Source organism: Dendropsophus ebraccatus, chromosome 12, assembly GCF_027789765.1.
Source record: "Dendropsophus ebraccatus isolate aDenEbr1 chromosome 12, aDenEbr1.pat, whole genome shotgun sequence".
NCBI classification, from domain to species: Eukaryota; Metazoa; Chordata; class Amphibia; order Anura; family Hylidae; genus Dendropsophus; species Dendropsophus ebraccatus.
In genome coordinates, this window is record NC_091465.1 from 68,600,163 (window position 1) to 68,619,966 (window position 19,804).

The 19,804-nt window shown below is 49.6% G+C and overlaps 1 protein-coding gene across 5 annotated transcripts in view; it reads right to left on the reverse strand.

Moving 5' to 3' along the window:
• KIF18B (kinesin family member 18B) overlaps window positions 1–19,257 on the reverse strand; it is a 49,923-nt gene extending 30,666 nt beyond the window's left edge. Inside the window, exons 1-6 of one of the 5 annotated variants that reach the window (XM_069947034.1) lie at window positions 19,136–19,257; window positions 16,390–16,745; window positions 14,130–14,287; window positions 13,370–13,474; window positions 3,833–3,943; window positions 1,912–2,109 (exon numbers count right to left, since the gene is read on the reverse strand). In XM_069947034.1, coding sequence (XP_069803135.1) covers window positions 1,912–2,109; window positions 3,833–3,943; window positions 13,370–13,474; window positions 14,130–14,287; window positions 16,390–16,711 — 894 coding nt within the window. In that variant the 5' untranslated portion in view covers window positions 16,712–16,745; window positions 19,136–19,257. The other 4 variants (XM_069947037.1, XM_069947035.1, XM_069947040.1 and 1 more) reach the window with 4 other exon arrangements.
• Between the last annotated feature and the right edge of the window lie 547 nt (window positions 19,258–19,804).

The window sequence follows — 19,804 nt, forward strand, 5'->3', positions numbered from 1 at the left end:
GTTAAAGGAGTAGTTAAACAAAAATGTTTTTCTTTCAAATCAACTGGTGCCAGAAAGTTCTAAAGATTTGTAATTTACTTCTATTTAAAAATCTCAAGTCTTCGAGTACTTATCAGCTGCTGTATGTCCTGCAGGAAGTGGTGTATTCTTTCCATTCTGACACAGTGCTCCCTGCTGCCACCTCTGTTCGTGTCAGGAACTGTCCAGAGCAGTAGCAAATTCCCATAGAAAACTTCTCCTGCTCTCCAGACTAGAAAGAATACACCACTTCCTGCAGGACATCAGCTAATAAGTACTGGAGAACTGGTGTAAACGTACCATAACTGGTGTCCATAAAGATTAGATAATGATGAACATTCCAACTTTACTATTTAATTATATTATAATAAAGGGGTACTCCAGGCTGGGGGCTTTTTGCCTATGGCCGGGGAGGAGGTGGATGAGGGCAATGATATCCCCTTACCTCCCCGGTTCCAGCGCAGTGTCCCGTATTGCGTCGCTCCAGTCCGCGCTGCCCGGCTACTTCCTGGTCTCTGCAGGGGCCTGGGACGTGATGTTCTAAGTCCATTCAGCCAGTCAGTGGCAGAGGCGGGATCCCGCCTCTGCCACTGACTGGCTGAGCGGACTTGAAACGTCACGTCTCAAGCCCGCGTCAAGTGACCAGGAAGCGGCAGGGCACTGCGCTGGAACCGGGGAGGTAAGGGGACGTCATTGCCCTCATCCACCACCTCCCCGGCCATAGGCAAAAAAGCCCCCAGCCTGGAGTACCCCCTTTAAGACAATACAATTATTTCTCCCCTGCTAACAAATTGCGTACAATTACAATCGTTCATATTAGTCTCCGAACGTTCATAATTATGAATGAACGATGTGTACATACAGCAAACGATTTGCGAATGGCAAGCAAACGATTAAGAACGATTTTTTGGTTGGCTCAAACAACGAATAAATGAATTAATTTTCTTTAGTCGTTTCATCATTGCCTGCATACACCTGGGAAGAATATCTCCTTTGTCCATATGAGGAACTGTCCAGAGCAGTAGCAAATCCCCATAGAAAACCTCTCCTGCCCTCCAAACTGAAAATACCACTTCCCACAGGACATACTGCAGCTGATAAGTACTGGAAGACTTGAGATTTTTTAATACAAGTAAATTACAAATCTATGGAACTAGATATGAAAAAAAAACAACAAAATTTGGTGAACAATTCAAACTATTTTTCTCCCAATAATCTTTCCTTGGAGTAGAGCTCTAAGATGGTTGCCCAGTCCTGCTGGGAATTGGGCGTATATAGAGTGTGTATGGGCAGCTCATGACCCATGACCAGCGGGTGGCCAGGAGCTTTGATATGCGGAAAATCAGTAAAGAAGCAGTGGGACCCCCCACTGACCAGCAAGATGCCAGCACCTGCTAGGGTGGAAAACACCCTGGATGAATAAAATGAATGAAATACCTGCGTATGCCCGCCAAAAAGCAGATTGTTAAATCTAAATAAAGATTCCTCCACATTGGAGGAAGAAGAAAGTAAGCAGTATTTATAGGATAATAGTTTGTATGGGAAGTCTCCAAACATGATACTTGGGAGTTCTGGAGTCCTGACGCCAATAAGTAATGACAAACAAGAACCATGTGTTACACATGATGTTATGTTGTCCCTTTCGTCGTGGAACATCCCAATATAAACACAACACATCTGCGCCAAGTGTCCGAGTGGTCGACTTCAGGAAAAGATTACTTTGTGTTTGCCTTGTGCCCGGGAACTGCAGATTACATTAATACACACCAGACGCACCGACGGCTTTTCATGAGGCTCAAAACACAACAAGATACAAATCACGGACTGAGCCCATATGAAAAGAATCAGCAGCAAGCACCCAAGGCATGAATGTCGTGAGGGGACAGCGGGTACCTTGGCATCGGCCAGCGCGTTAATGACATTTATGAGCGCCAGCAGGGAGCGGTTGATGTTGGCCCCCTCTCGGAGGCGCTCTCCTTTGGCGTTTGTGGAGGATGCTCGCTCGGATCCGGCTAGATCGATAAGGCTCATCTTAGCCACGCGGATGTCCTGGCTGATGCTGGCCGTACGATCTTGCTGTTTGACATAAATCTAGATGGGGAAGACAAAAAGAGAGGTCCTTATCATATGAAATATTGATACGATAACATTAGATATGGATGATACAACTACATGGAAGCACTTGAGGGGTTAAACTTGCAGGACTGAAGTTTTCAATGGCCCCGACCACACATGTAGAGTGACCATAGTGCAGCAAAGTGGCACTGTACATTGAGGAATAAAAAGTATTCTATGGAAGAGACATTGGATCGCCATTGGGGTCGCCAGCACAAGAGCATGTTGCAGAACCATAAAGTTTTGTTTTCAATCTACACTCCGTTTATGGGTAACGTCTGTAGTCTGGTTACTAACTACAAACAGTAAACCAATGTGTGTGCATGGTTACAGACAACAAAGAAACCCTGTATATTCCGATCCTGCAGTCACATTGTCGTCCGTCTGTCCCCTGCTTCTTCTTATAAGTCATAGGTTGGAGAGAAGTAGCGGACGGATGGCTGCAAGACCATACAGGACACGGGTTGTTTGTAGTCGATAACCATGGAGAGACATAAGTTACATAGGAGCTGTAGACACAGATGAATTTTATCTGCATTGGAGCAGAGGTGGGCCTATTTTTTTTAAGGGAAACTATCATAAGCATCTAACCTGCTGATCTGTCCCTATAACGCTAAGGGGGTTAAGGATGACGTCAATTTTCTTCTTCATCCTAAGCGCAGGTTGCACAATATTATCAGTTTATTCCCCATGCTAATTAGCGCACTGGGGGTGGGACTACCACCCCCAGTGCATCGATCCACCCTGTCCCCCCAGCCCACTGTGCTGATATTTACTAGAAGAAGAGGGCAGGCCAGGGCGGCTCGAAGCACAGGAGTGGTGCTGTTTCTATAAATAAAGAAAGCAGACATTTTCTAAGCCTGCATAACCCCTTTAAAGATAGGACCTGGAGGACTGACAGCAGGGCCATAGTAAGCGTTAGTGCTATATCTGAATGGCATATCATGGCAGAGAGCGTGCACTGGGGCACAATCCCACTAAGTATGCAGCATGGTGGTCGGGGCAGCTCTGCAGCAACTAGAGGAGACAGTGGAGCAGAAGTTATGGAGCTTAGCTGACGTCCTATAATATTGAGGGAGAATTTTACTGTTAAGCTCTTGAATCCTGGAAGAGATGAGCAGACACGACTAATGCAATTGCATGACCCAATTTGGCCGCTTAAGCCCTCATGAGGCCGTTCTGGGGTGCGCCATCTCCAAAGCAACATTAGGAAATCTGTAGCACAGTATTAGGCTATGTTCACACAACGTATGGTTCGTATAAATCACGGCCGTTGTAGCAAATTGCAACAACGGACGTGATTCACACGTATTCAACATAGTAAAACATACGTTGTATGTGACTGAATGGAATCCCGGCCAGAGCGCATAGACATAGTATACGCTCCGGCCAGGTTTCCTTCCGGCCGCACAAAAAACTGGTCAGTTTTCTGCAACGCTATTCATTGAATAGCGGCCACACAGAACATGTCAGTTCACACAATGGAGCAGCCGCACGCTTCATTGTGTGCAGTGGTGAATTGGGATGTGGGCGCACACAGATGCGCCCGCATCAGAGTTCACCAGAAATGAAGATCATCTGGCTATTACTGCGGTACTGGCCAGGATGCGGTACTGACCATTCTGTGACCTGGCCGGGTCACAGAACGGCCAGTGTTATACGTAGTGTGAACCCGGCCTAAGAGACGAATAAAACATACCTGGAAAACAGCATGTGACCGCGATGATGTTGCATTAGCGTCTGTCGGGTGCTGGGTCCGGTTCAGGTTACCATTGGCCAACATTTGTAGGAGCTGCTTTGCAGATTTGGGCTTTGGATATAAAGGAAACAAACAATTAGAAGAGACCTCAGATTCTCTGTACTCTGCAGGATGTGCCATATAATATCATCCATATATAAGAGGTCACAGCAAAAGGAGGAGTTTTTACTCACCGTAAACTCTCTTTCTCGTAGTCTTCATTGGGGGACACAGACACCGTGGGTATAGGCTGCTGCCACTAGGAGGCTGACACTAAGAAAAAACAAAACAAGTCGGCCCCTCCCAGCAGGCTATACCCGCCCACTGGCACTGAGCTAATTCAGTAGTGAAAAAGCAGTAGGAGGAGCCGAAATAAACGTAAAGGAAAAAAACAGTCCACACTCAAAATCTGAAAAACACAGGCCAACAGGCAACCTTAATCAGACAACAGAGGGTGGGTGCTGTGTCCCCCAATGAAGACTACGAGAAAGAGAGTTTACGGTGAGTAAAAACTCCTCCTTTCTCGTGCGTCTTATTGGGGGACACAGACACCGTGGGACGTCCAAAAGCAGTCCCTTGGGTGGGAAGAGACAGAGTGGAGCTAAGAAGAGGAAGAAGCCACTGCTGCCTGCAACACCATGCGGCCCAGACTCGCATCGGCCGATGCAAACGTGTCCACACGGTAAAACCTAGAAAAGGTGTGCAGCGAGGACCACGTGGCGGCCTTGCAGACTTGAAGAGCTGAGGCCCCATGACGGATGGCCCAGGAAGCCCCAACCGAACGAGTCGAGTGAGCTGCAATCCGGAACGGGGGCGACTTACCCTTGCTCCGGTAAGCCTGAGCGATGGCGGAGCGGACCCAGCGGGCCAGGGTCGCCTTAGACGCTGCTGACCCCTTTCGAGGACCCTCAGGGATGACGAAGAGTGAGTCCGAGTGCCGAAGAGACTTTGTCCTGGAGAGATAGATGCGCAGGGCGCGAACCACATCCAGCTTGTGGAGTGCGCGCTCCCTTGGATGAGAGGGGGCCGGGCAGAAAGAGGGAAGAACAATATCTTCGTTGAGGTGGAAAGGTGAAACCACCTTGGGCTGGAAGGAAGCCGCGGGCCTAAGCACCGCCTTATCCTGGTGCAACACCAGCAGGGGAGGACGGCAAGAAAGGGCTGCCAGTTCCGAAATCCGCCGGACAGACGTAACCGCCACCAGGAAAACCACCTTAAAGGACAAGATGGCCAAAGGCACCTCCCGGAGGGGCTCAAACGGAGGAGACTGCAGAGCATCCAGGACGAGATTCAGATCCCACGGGGGCACTGGGTGCCGATAAGGAGGTGCAATGTGCGCCACTCCCTGGAGAAAAGTCCTGACTTGGGGAACTGACGCCAATGGTCTCTGGAAAAAAACTGAAAGGGCAGAAACCTGGCCCTTAAGAGAGCTCAGAGCTAAGCCTGCGTCCAGGCCTGCCTGGAGGAAGGCCAGGAGTCGCGCCAGAGAAAAAGGAAGTGGAGGCGCAGAACAGGCCTCACAGTGACGGAGGAAGGCCCTCCAACAACGATAATAAATCCTCGCCGATGCAGGCTTCCGGGCCCTGATCATGGTCCTAATGACCGCATCAGAGAAACCGCGTGATTTCAGAATCCAGGTTTCAACAGCCACGCCGTCAAACGTAGCGTGGCTAAACGCGGGTGGCAGAGTGGACCTTGAGTGAGAAGGTCCGGCCGGTCTGGTAGACGCCAGGGGACGTCGGCGGCGAGGTTCACGAGATCCGTGTACCAGGCGCGCCGTGGCCAGTCCGGGGCCACGAGGATCACCGGAAGTCCTTCCGACTTTATTTTTCTCACCACCCGCGGCAGAAGCGGGAGGGGAGGAAAGATGTAAGGGAGGTTGAACCGACGCCAGGGAATCACCAAGGCGTCCGAGGCCAGAGCCAGAAGGTCCCGCGTCCGGCAGACGAACTTCGGCAGTCTGTGGTTGAAGCGAGACGCCATCAGATCCACATCCGGTGTCCCCCACCTGCGACAGATCTGGGAGAACACCTCGGGATGCAGGGTCCATTCCCCTGGATCCACCCGTGCACGACTCAGATAGTCGGCCATCCAATTGTCCACACCCGGAATGTGAACAGCGGACAAGGCAAGCACGGTTTCCTCCGCCCAGGAGAGGATCAGCGCCACTTCCATCATGGCGGCCTTGCTGCGGGTCCCGCCCTGATGATTCACATAAGCCACTGCCGTGGCGTTGTCTGTCTGCACCCGAACGGGGAGACCGTGGAGCTGTGTCTGCCAGTGCAGAAGGGAGAGACGAATCGCCCGCAGCTCGAGGATGTTGATGGGAAGGCAAGCTTCCTTGGACGACCAGGTTCCCTGAACCGTCAGATCGTTCCAAACCCCTCCCCAGCCCCGCAGGCTGGCATCGGTGGTCACAATCTGCCAATGAACGGGAAGAAAGGAGCGACCCAGAGAGAGGCTCGGAGAGCGCAACCACCACTGAAGGTCTTGGCGGAGGCGAGCCGGTAGTTTCACCCTCCGATCTAGAGAGGGGAGTGACCTGTCCCACCGAGACAGCAGGAAGAGCTGCAGGGGGCGGGAATGAAACTGGGCAAAAGGGATCGCCTCCATAGACGCCACCATCTTCCCCAGAACCCTCATACAGAAACGTATGGACACAGGGCGGTGGCTGCAAAGAGCTCTGATATCGACCTGAAGGGACTGCAACTTGTCCTCTGGAAGGAAAACGCGGGCCTGAACTGAATCCAAACGCATTCCCAGAAACACGATGGACTGGGCAGGGACCAGGGAGGACTTGGAACGGTTGAGCAGCCAACCGAAGCGAGAGAGCGTATCCAGGGTGATATGAAGGCTCTCTAAATTCTGGTCCTTGGATGGGGCTTTGACGAGTATGTCGTCCAAGTAAGGGGTTACTGAGACACCTCGAGCCCGAAGAAGAGCCATAACAGCCGCCATGGTCTTCGTGAAAACCCGCGGAGCCGAAGCCAGGCCGAACGGGAGAGCCACGAACTGATAATGCTCTTCCCCCACTGCAAAACGCAGGAAGCGTTGATGAGGAGGATAAATCGGCACGTGAAGATACGCGTCCTGAATATCCACCGAAGAAAGAAACTCGCCTGGCTCCAGAGATGCGATCACAGAACGCAGGGACTCCATCCGGAAGTGAGATAGTCGGACGTGACGATTCAGACGCTTGAGGTCTAGAATCGGACGCACCGAACCGTCCTTCTTCGGAACCACGAATAGGTTCGAATAGAACCCGCGGAACCGCTGAAGAGGAGGGACGCGAACAATCACTCCCTTCGAGAGGAGCGAAGGGATGGCCTGGAAAAAAACGGCCGCCAGGGCAGGGGACCTGGGGGGACGAGAAAGGAAAAAACGATCGCGGGGAACGGAAACGAACTCGATCTTGTAACCCTGTGAGATCAGTTCTCGCACCCAGGCGTCCTGAACCTGAGCAAGCCAGACCTCCTGGAACAACAGGAGGCGGCCGCCCACCCGAGGAGATCCGGGTGGGGGAAAACCTTCAGGAGGAGGAGGGCTTGGAGGTGCCAGGCTTGAAGGGGGGGCGGGAGGCGGCAGATCGCGCCTGCCAGGAAGAACGGTTCTTGGAGAAACCGGACCTTTTGTTCTGAGGGGCCGCAGTCTTCCCGGAGCGAGTCGGCGGAAGCGACCGAAAGGAACGAAAGGAGCCTGGTTTGCGACGGGAATCCTGACGCTTGGGGCGCTGCTGGGGAAGATTGGTACTCTTCCCCCCTGTGGCATCAGAAATTATGTCATCCAGGCGCTTCCCAAAGAGGCGAGAGCCCGCAAAAGGAAGACTGGTGAGAGACCGCTTGGAAGCGTTGTCAGCCCGCCACTCGCGAAGCCACAGGGACCAACGAATAGGTACAATATTGGCCGACGCAAAAGCCGAACAGGCTGCAGCGTCCAGAGAAGCCGAGCAGATGTACTGAGCCGCGTCCTGAATCTGTTGGGCGAGGTCGGCTAAGTCCTCGGCCGATACGCCAGAGGTAAGGCCGTCCCTCAGTTGCTTGGCCCACACTGAAATGGACTTAGACACCCAAGTGGAGGCAAGTGTGGGAAGGAGAGATGAACCGGAGGCCTCAAAAGCCGACTTAGCTAAGGACTCGGTGCGTCTGTCAGTGGAATCCTTAAGAGACGACGCATTGTCCAGCGGAAGAGTCGTGACCTTGGTCAACCGAGAGATCGGGGGATCCACTGCAGGTGGACCTGACCAGCGAGACACGAGGTCCTCGGGGAAAGGATAAAGGACCGACAAGTGTTTAGGCTTTGAGAAACGCTTGTCTGGGGTCTTCCAAAATTTGGAAAACAGGTCATCAAATTCCTTGTGACTGGGGAAAGTGCTGCGGACACGGTGACCGCTTTTATGGAAAAAAACCTCATCAGCAGGCGATGGGTCCGGAGAATCCTTCAACTGGAAGGTATCGCGGACTGCGGCCACAAGGCTGTCCACAGTGGAAACCGCGGGAGAAACATCCTCAGGATCAGAGTTGGAAGCCGACTCCGAATCCGACAGATCTCCAGGCGAATGGGATCGCCTGTTAGGAGAGATATGAGTAGGGGCCAGGCTAGTTCCAGGGGAGCCAGAGGAAGAGCGAGAAGAGGCACGGCGAGGACGCTTGTGAGAGCGGCTCCTGCCGGGCCGTACGCAACTGGCTGCCGGGCGGGATTGGGCAGGCGCTGAAGAAGAAGCAGACAGGCGATCAAGGGCGGCCGCCACAGACTGAGACAACTGAGCCATCTGCGACACTGACTGGCAGAGAGAGCGCGCCCAGGCCGGGGCAGACTCCTCAGACTCCGGTGGGGGGTCCTGAGTAGGGGACATAGACGAACAGGACTGCATAGAACAAGCAGCGCAGATAGGCTGAGAGTGGCCAGAAGCAGATTTAGTGTTACAAGACGTACAGAAATAGTAGGTAACAGAGGAAGGAGGAGGGTGCTGGCGGCGTGTGGATTCAGATCTTGAGTCAGACATAATGAAAACTAAATATATATATACATATATTAGTAAGAGACAAGCACAGCCAGCTAGTGTATTCCTACAGGCAGATATACTGTTATGAGCAGAAGTAACCAAAAAAACCTGCAGGAAGACAGAATACACACAATGAGACTCAGAAAGACAGTCACTGGAGAAAAAGAACATGGCATAAAGTCCCATAGAGACCTTACCAGGCAATCAATCTGTGTTGTCAGCCCGCCAGAGGTCCGGGCAGGGCACAGGACGGCTGCTGAGGGCAGGATGGACAGAAGAAGACTGACCAGGAAGAACAGCTGGGGGTTGTAGTCCCACGGACTGAGGACTCCTGACGACCGTGGAGCTGCGCAGTCTGCCGAACCGACCGGGCTGCACAGAAGACCGCGTCACGTGCGTAGTGACGCGACACGTGCGGAGTGACGTCAGACGTCGGCCCGCGCGGGAAGAAGACCGCGCGCGGGAAATTCAAGGACCAGAGAAGAAGCGGCGCGCGCGCGCGGGAAGAAGAGGCCGAGAGAACCGGAAGTCACGGCCGGACCCGGAAGTCGCGGTCCATGAGGAGGGGGGCCCCCCAGCCGGCACCTAAAGCGGCATCCCAGTTCCCGACCCCCCCGCATGCGGTGACGGCAGGAGGACCGGAACGCAGCGGGGGAGGGAAAAGGTGCAGGGAACGGAGCTGGAGGTGCCTGGAAAGGTGAACGGACGGGGACCTGGGCTCTCTACCCCCCCGGAGGTAGACAGACCGCGGGAGGGAACCGGGGGACCCCAGGGAGAGGGAGAGGAGAGAGCAGGGGGGCTATTACTTACCCCTGATTAGCTGAATGACCTGTCCCCTTGATCTTCTGCCGGCACTGTGCCGCGCTGCCGCGCGCAACTTTGGGAGGCTGGGCGGGCAGGGGCTGGCGGAGCAGGTCCGCATAAGGAGCAAACAGACAGCAGGGCTAGTCTGTGTCCTGGGCGCTGGGTCCGGCCGGTGGCAACCTAGGGTAAACAGCCCCTTTCCAGTTAGGTTCTGTGCCCTGGTTGCATAAGGGGGGGGATCAGGGCGAGTCTATTAGTGACCCACCGTGCCCCAGACCTGTAAGAAGAAAAAATTAAACAGCCTAAAAACACAAGCAGAAACTGGTCTGGAGTAACCAGACCTGCGTCTGCCTCCTACTGACACTAAGCTAAACTGAATTAGCTCAGTGCCAGTGGGCGGGTATAGCCTGCTGGGAGGGGCCGACTTGTTTTGTTTTTTCTTAGTGTCAGCCTCCTAGTGGCAGCAGCCTATACCCACGGTGTCTGTGTCCCCCAATAAGACGCACGAGAAAATAACTATTAGACTGTGAAAGATGTGGATTTATGATGGATCCTGGTCTAATATCCTCACCGAGACCGGAGTATTTATAGTTAGTAAGAACAGAATAACCAGGGGCATAACATGGAGTGTTCATGAAACAGTTTCCAAGAAACTTGTATGGATGAATATCTGCCCGAAACCAATCCCGTCAGGGAGATAAGAGGAGTGTAACTCATTGATGTAACGCTCTGTAGAAATGACCGGCAACTATTAAACCTTTTGCAGATGGTTCATAGATAAAAGACAAAACCATTATTGTTTATAACAGAAATGCCCTATGACCTATACTGGAAGAAACCACAGTGCATGCGCTGTACTAGACAGTCCCATAGCAAGTGAATGGAGCATAGGCCAAACATGCATTCAAGGGCTAAGGGACCCCAGTTCTTGTGATTGTTTGGTGTACTATTATGGAGACTACTGACTACTGGGACCCCCTGCAATCTCCAGGATAGTGAAATCCCCATTCTGGAGATCACAGGAGGCCGGACAGTTACAATAGTACCTCTGTTCTCAAACGTAATTGGTTCTAGAAGTTTGGCAAGCGAGCAGTGTCCTTCCATAGGAAATAATGTAAATGTGTTTGGTTCCAGCAGCCACCAATAATCAACTATATTATCATTTATTACATAGAGAAGCGCCTAGTTTAGTCATTGCAGTATAGAACAGCATTATACTGTACAGTACATTTACAGTGACTAAATTGGGCACTTTTCAATGTAATAAATGAGTACTATAGTTAATTATTGGTGGGTGCTAGTCTGCTGGGTTCACAAATACTGAAATTGCAGCGGATTTCACGCTACGAGCTCCGCAGCGATTCCTGGTACTGTCAGTTTGAATAGTTATACATACTTGCTGCAGGTGTGTAAAGCGCCATCCCCCTTAACCCGCTGCGGCCTGGTGAATACTTTATGTGTTCTGGCTTGTTTCTGTGGCTTACGGCTACCTGAGCGGGAGCTCAGCCAATCAGTAGTTGCGGCGGGACAGCGTACTGATTGGCGGGATACCAGGGAGCCACAGAAGCAGGCCAGAGTGCGGACGGGTAAAGTGTTCACCAGGCGACGGCAGGTTAAGGGGGATGGTGCTTTACATACATGCAGCTCAATGAAAATTCCAAAATTGCGAGTATGTAAACTTATTCAAACTGATAGTACCGGGAATTGGAGCTCACGGCATGAAATCCGCTGCGATTCTGGTACTTGTGAACCCACCCTAAAACAAGAAATGTTCAACAGAACCAGCAATTATACTGTAGTACAGTAATGCACCAACTCCTCACTCATCCTTTACTGTATAGAGTACCCCCCCCCCATCCTAGCACTGCAATGGATGGCAGATGGTGGTGCACTGACAGTACTACTACTGTACTGTATATGCACTACAGCAATCTCATACAGTATTGTACAGGATGGGAGATGGTGGAGCACTGACTGTACTACTACTGTACTGTATATGCACTCCAGCAGTCTTATACAGTACAGGATGAGAGATGGTGGTGCACTGACAGTACTACTACTGTACTGTATATGCAATACAGCAATCTCATACAGTATTGTACAGGATGGGAGATGGTGGTGCACTGACTTTACTACTACTGTACTGTATATGCACTCCAGCAGTCTTATACAGTACAGGATGAGAGATGGTGGTGCACTGACAGTACTACTACTGTACTGTATATGCAATACAGCAATCTCATACAGTATTGTACAGGATGGGAGATGGTGGTGCACTGACTTTACTACTACTGTACTGTATATGCACTCCAGCAGTCTTATACAGTACAGGATGAAAGATGGTGGTACACTGGCTATACTTCTACTGTACTGTATATGCACTCCAGAAGTCTTATACAGTACAGGATGGGAGATGGTGGTGCACTGACTGTACTACTACTGTACTGTATATGCAGTCCAGCAGTCTTATACAGTAATGTACAGGATGGGAGATGGTGGTGCACTGACTATACTACTGTACTGTATATGCACTCCACCAGTCTTATACAGTAATGTACAGGATGGGAGATGGTGGTGCACTGACTGTACTACTACTGTGCTGTATATGCACTCCAGCAGTCTTATACAGTACAGGATGAAAGATGGTGGTACACTGGCTATACTTCTACTGTACTGTATATGCACTCCAGAAGTCTTATACAGTACAGGATGGGAGATGGTGGTGCACTGACTGTACTACTACTGTACTGTATATGCAGTCCAGCAGTCTTATACAGTAATGTACAGGATGGGAGATGGTGGTGCACTGACTATACTACTGTACTGTATATGCACTCCACCAGTCTTATACAGTAATGTACAGGATGGGAGATGGTGGTGCACTGACTGTACTACTACTGTGCTGTATATGCACTCCAGCAGTCTTATACAGTACAGGATGAGAGATGGTGGTGCACTGACCGTACTACTACTGTACTGTATATGCAATACAGCAATCTCATACAGTATTGTACAGGATGGGAGATGGTGGTGCACTGACTTTACTACTACTGTACTGTATATGCACTCCAGCACTATTATACAGTAGAGGATGGGAGATGGTGGTGCACTGACTGTACTACTACTATACTGTATATGCACTCCAGCAGTCTTATACAGTAGAGGATGGGAGATGGTGGTGCACTGACTGTACTACTACTGTACTGTATATGCACTCCAGCAGTCTTATACAGTACAGGATGGGAGATGGTGGTGCAATGACTGTACTACTACTGTACTGTATATGCACTCCAGCAGTCTTATACAGTAATGTACGTGAAGCTCACAAAAACGTTGGGATACCGAGCAAAGTTCCTAACAGTACTTCCGGGTATATTTTCGTTCAAATAACAGTTTAAACTCGGAAGCATTCAAACTCCACAGTACCACTGTATTCCCTATCCTTTAAGCCACCTTCTTGGCTACAAAGGAGAAAATTATGTCGCACATACATATCCTTTTGTTAAAATGAAATCTGATTTCCTACTCAGAACCGATGCTCAGCCAATCAGTAGCTGCAGGGGTTTCTCGCCTCAGTCACCCATTTGTTAAGCGGGTCGTTCTTGTGGGTTTGCAAAGTTACAGGACTGGACCACTGGCTTACTGCTCCTAGTTCTTCTAATAAATGACATGAACCCTTCATGCACAATTACCTGATGGAAGGAGAGACCCTGGACTACAACCCCTTTCTGGGGATCTTCTCTGATGGCCAGAGAGCCTTTGGGTTCCAGAAGGTCTTGGATCTGTTCATTGTACACCTGAAAAGCCAGAGAGATTGGTTTTATTCTGCTCCAGTTACTGAGGCTAAGAAAGAGACTGTTACCTGCAAATCCTCCCCCCAACTAAAGTCATCAGAAAATAGATTATAAGATGCTGGTCCGGAATCTGTATAGTTCTATTTACCTGCACTCCCTGCTATAAGACCACAAAACGTAGCATACTAAGTATCCTCTCCATTATACTTCTGAGCTTTGTAGTCCTCTATGCATCAATATGCCCAGTGTGCAGGCTTAGGGGGCAGTCACATGTTCCAGGATTAAAATCTGTGCGCAGATAATGTGCTATGGACCGGAATCAGAGACCTCCCGACATCATGATTTATTTTGACGCTGGGAGCTCAGAATCTGTTACTCTACTGTACTGACACAGTCACACAGCTGTGTCAGTACAGTAGCATGAAAATTTAAACAGTTGGATGATTGTTCCTCTTCCTCAGCAATAAACCACATGACATATTTAAAAAGGGACACTCCAATCTAATGGGGTTTCTGCCAAGGCAAAATCTCAGAATTGGCTGCTGATGTATCTTTGATGGCCCTATTCTACTCAATGACCCAAACGTATTCAGGTAGTGTCTACTTTTGGGTACTTTTCCAAGCATATATGAGTTTTGGCTTCACACATGGTCCGTACCTCCAGGTAGGAGATGAGCACCTCACATGACTTCTCCTCCTTGATGGCTTCTATTCGCTGATATAGTTCCACCATAGTGAGATACATGACTCCTGGGTCGGCTTCACATCCCAGCATTGTGTGCGTCTTCCCTGCTCCGGTAGCTCCGTAGGCAAAAACTAGAAGAAGGAAAAAAATCCTTATAAAGTACAATGGGGAGGAGAAAGACCCCACCACCTCCATCACGGGACTCCTTGTATTGCCATAGCATAGCATAGAGCATTGTTTTTAGCATAAATGTGTTATGTGGACTTTATCCATCTAATTTGGCGCAACTCTGGGCATGTTATTGTGTCATGCTGGGATTGGTGGAGACATTAGGGCTGAGACTTCACAGATGATTGAAGAGGTGCTGACAGTCACATGTCTGACGGATAGGCAACTAGTCACACAATGTATTTTTTGGCTAAACAACGGCTGATCACATTAACCTCTATGCAAGCCCGGCTGCAGTGTATACACACTGTATACACAGCGGGGGAGATTTATCAAACATGGTGTAAAGTGAAACTGGCTCAGTTGCCCCTAGCAACCAATCAGATTCCACCTTTCATTCCTCACAGACTCTTTGGAAAATGAAAGGTGGAATCTGATTGGTTGCTAGGGGCAACTGAGCCAGTTTTACTGTACACCATGTTTGATAAATCTGCCCCTATGTCCGGGATTCCATGCACAGAAAACTGACATGTCTATTTTGTGCGGCCGCTACTCAGTGAACAACGGCCTCACGAATGGGTCTTTGCACACAATCAGGGCCGTATTAACAGCTGCTGCTGCCCTAGGCACTAAACCTGAAGACGCCGCATCTTGGGGAGCCTGGTTTCGGCCACATACATTTCTTTACACGTAGAAACATTTTCTGAATCACAGTTTTCCTGTTTTTAACTGCTTAAAACAAACAAATTTCCACATTAAAGCAATGATTAGAGCCGTCTGAAGCAATTTCTAGATTGGTTGGTAATAGCAGAGAGCACTGTGTCAGACTGAGGATAAAACATTTCCTGCAGGACATACAGCAGCTGATAAGTATGAGAAGACTTGAGATTTTTAAATAAAAGCAAATTACAGATCTATATAACTTTCTGACACCAGTTGATTCGAAAGAAAAAGATTTTCGCTGGACAACCCCTTTAAGTTGAAGTGATGTTCATGCGGCCAATACTGCAATAACGGCTGGGTTGAACATTTCAGACAGCGGCCGTTCTGCTTGAACATGGCCTTAAAAACCCTAAGGGTGGTTTTTATTGTATCCATAGTCTCTCTGAGCCAAATAACGTGTACTCCTCCATCTAGCTTGTCTACAGCACACACAAGTAACTACTGTGTGTGACACCAACCATATGGGAAACCCTCTCCAGTAACATCAATTATGATGATTAAACTGGGAACATTTCATTCTGGTCCCATTACAATAGATTCCAGTAACGTGACATCCCATTGATGACAATGCCCTCTAAACAAATTTGCCGACGCCTTTTCATGTCTGACAAAACTACAGACAACTGGGGTCCTAATCCTGACAACTATGAGTGTGATCACAAAGCGTCTCGTGTGCAGCAGACGCCGCCGCCGTCACCTGCCAATAGACGCAATGCAATGAATAACAGACGGCCAGGAGTATTTACTCGGGTGTTAATGAAGTGTAGCCGAGAACAAGCAGACATCTTCTTCATGCGGCCGACGGATGAAAATAAATCCATTGTTGTGGATTATTGCTCAGTAAATGACCCGGGTAACACTGACAAAGCGCTCAAACGATGCGAATCATGATTTACAATGTAGAGGGGTGTTTGCCAAATGAAAACCAAACATATAGGATATCATAGGGACACGGGACAGAAGCGGAGAGACGGATGCCAAATGAAAACCAAACATATAGGATATCATAGGGACACGGGACAGAAGCGGAGAGACGGACGCATAGGGCCGAGGCCTATTGTGAGGGGGCTGAAATATTTATTTCATTGGACTAGACCAAGGCGTAGGGAACCTTGGCTCTCCAGCTGTTGCAAAACTACAACTCCCATCATGCCTGGACAGCCAAAGCTAAAGCTTTGGCTGTCCGCGCATGATGGGAGTTGTAGTTTTGCAACACCTGGAGAGCCAAGGTTCCCTACCCCTGGACCAGAAAAACAAAAATGATGTTACTGCCAGAGAAGCTGCTTGTCGGACAGCGATGGCACCTATGTGAATGCGGCCTAAGGAGGCCCTGGCGTCTCACCTGAGCAGTTGTAGCCATTGAGGACCCCATCAAGCACCTGCTTGGTCGTATACTCAAACACTTCTTGTTGGCAGCTTTGTTCCCCGAAGACACGGTCAAATATGAATTTCAGGTCCTTCCCCTTGCGCCTTGTTCCCTCGTGACCTCTCATATTCGAGAAGACTCGGGACGTATCGGGTTCATCTGGGTCGAAGATTAAGATGTTGTCGTCCAATACCTGCACCGCCGCGTACTGGTTACCTTCCTGCTCCCTTAAATTAGGGGGGCGGACACGGACCACCACAGAGACGTTACCTTCTTCGGCGGCCCCAGGAGCAGCCATGTTGTAGCGATGAGACGACTGGCGTCAGACAGTCCTGGGGGGATAACAAAATGTCACTGCTTACTGTGGTCTTGCTATCACAATGCTCCCCACTTACATCTGTGGACACACAATAAACACTGTTCAGGATCTGGGCTTTGTTCACACAGCGCTGGAGGCTCTATCACTAAAAAAACTGATGCATTTGTGTGTATTCGTTTAGATCCGTTTTTTCCATTGACTTCAATTGTAAAAAAAAAAAAAAAAAAAAAGGGATCAGTTTTTTTTTGACGGACACAAAGTGTCACCTATGTTTTTGTGTCCGTCAAAAAAAAAAAAAACACAAATGCATCCGTTTTTTCCATTCGTTTTTTTTGCAAAAAACGGATAAAAAAATGGATTGCAAAAACGCACTGTGAACCTAGCCTATATAGGTTGCAGTACCAACATGGTACCTGTAGCTTATCCATCCATGTAGCAGAAAAGGTGTAATCTTAGTGTGACCAAGTGTCAAAGAGGAGTTGCAGCTCTCCAGCCGTCCGCGCTCTGTCACAACTTCTCCTCCTTGTGAATAATTCCATCTCAGCCTCCAGTTCCCGCATCCTAAACTCTTCAAGCACCATAGCCAGGAAGAGCATGCGTGCTGAGCAGTGAAGCTTATTTCCGTCAATGTGCATGCGCCACTCTTCCTGGCTACGGCACTTGAATAAGTTTAGGACGCAGGACGAGCGCGGGAACTGGAGGCCGAGATGAAATTATTATTCAAAAGGAGGAGGTGTGACAGAGCGCAGCACGGCCGGAGAGCCACAACTCCTCTTTGACACTTGGTCACACTTAGATTGCACAGTTTCTGCTACATGGACGGATAAGCTACAGGTACTATTCTGAAGAGGGTGCTGTGACCGATATAACACGAGTCGGGTCCGAGTGCTGACAGATTCCTTTAAAAGTGATTTGGATCTGTCGGGTGTCATTAGTATTAATGTAGATATGAACAGAGCCCAATATATATAGATGGTCACTGTAACTTTGGACGTGTCCTAGAGATGTCACCACCAAAGAAATGAGATTCAACAGCACCAAAGGATGGATATCCAGAAGATGCCCAGATGAAGAGGATGGGAAAAACACTGGAAAAGCCTACTGTCTTAAAGGGGTTATCTAGCCTTGGGGCACTTTTTGGGGGCGGACCGGGGAGGAGCTGGCTGAAATAAAAGACGTCCACTTACCTCCCCGGTTCCAGCGGCGGGTCCCGCATCACGGCGCTCCGGTTCCTGGTGTCTGACGCCGCCCAAAACGCAATGTCTCAGGGCCGCTCAGCCACTCAGTGAAGGAGGCGGGATCCGAGCGGACTTCAAACGGATCCCGCCTCCTTCACTGAGTGGCTGAGCGGCCCTGAGACGTAGCGTCTCGGGCGGCGTCAGACACCAGGAAGCGTCCGGGAACCGGGCACCGGAGCGCCGTGATGCGGGACCCGCCGCTGGAACCGGGGAGGTAAGTGGACGTCTTTTATTTCAGCCCCCTCCTCCCCGGTCCCCCCCAAAAAAGTGCCCCCAGGCTGGAGCACCCCTTTAAAGTGACTGTACCACCAGGCCCAGGCTGAAGCACTGGAGGCGAGCCGACCCACCCTTAGTAGGAGGAAACCCCAGCCCCTCTATGATAGGGTTCCATTGATTCTAATGGAGTCACGTAATGGAGGGGCTGCGGTTTCTTCCCACTGGGGGTGGGTCGGCCGCCTCCAGTGCTTCAGCCTGGGCCTGGTGAATAAAGCTTTGAAACCACACTACAGATGCTGCCGGACCCTCTTCCTTCTATGCCGTACAGATGTGATAACCGGGCAAGGACTGTGTGTCTAGTGCATGCTAAGTGTGTTCTCTCCTAGACTCATAATGTAAGTTTATACGACCATTTTATGCTGTATGTCAGGGGTGAGGGCCTGAGTTTGACACATCTGCTGTATGTAGAGTGTGGAGAGAAGCGCTCAGCTGTGAGCTTCTCCCTGTTCTAACCATCAGTGAGGATCTGACCAATACCCAGGCAATAAATACGCCTGACATGTCTCTACTACAGGGATGGGGAACCTTGGCTCTCCAGCTGTTGCAAAACTACAACTCCCATCATGCCTGGACAGCCAATGCATTAGTTGTAGTTTTACAGCAGATGGAGGGGTAAAGGTTCCCAATCACTGATTTAGTTGATGAAGGTTAAAATGTCATATGACCAGCGTAACCTATTATAGAACAATGGCTTCTCAACCCGGGACACTGCAGCTATTGCAGAACTACAACTCCCATCATGCTCTGAAGTGTCACCGCTTGGGGAAACACTGTACGATGCCTCAGCACTGACACGTATAGAGAGTCCGGCGGTGTTAGCTCCGGGCACAGGAGCCTACACATCACTGACCACGGCACCACGTGACCGCCGGCCCATGTGACCACTCACCTGGTATAAATACAGCTGATAATAACGTCTCCAATCTCCATAAATCCTCTGTACGATTTGTGATGGTCTCCTAGTCCCCGCCCCCTTTCTCACCACACTTCCGCCAGACTAAAAAGTTCAAATCAAGCGGGCTCTGCCGGACGAGGACACTGATTGGGCAATTAGTCCTCGGCGCTGATTGGTGAGGAAGTGACGTAAGTGAGCTGCGCGGTGGTTGACGGGAAATGTAGTCTCGGTTAGTTTTGTTATGGAAGCGCGCGCTGTGTAGAGGTATAGGAGTCGCGCTTTTATCCTAGTATACTGTATACAGCGATTAGCATGCTGAACGTGAGGACACCTTATATCAGTGGGGGAGTCTGTGTAGTATTAATAGTTGGTCAGCAACCTTAAAAAAAAATAAAAAAAAAAATTATATATATATATATATATATATATATATATATATATATATATATATATATATATATATATATATACACACATATATATGTGTGTGTGTGTGTGTGTGCCTTGCAGTTTGAAGTGGAGGAAAGCCCGACAGGGTTGTCATGAAAGGAACCTTTAAGAATTATTAGCAAAAATAAATTATTTAAAATAAATAAGCTCCGCCCTCAAAACGCTATGTGACCACCCAGTAAGGCAGTGTTCACACTGGGGATCATTAGGAAT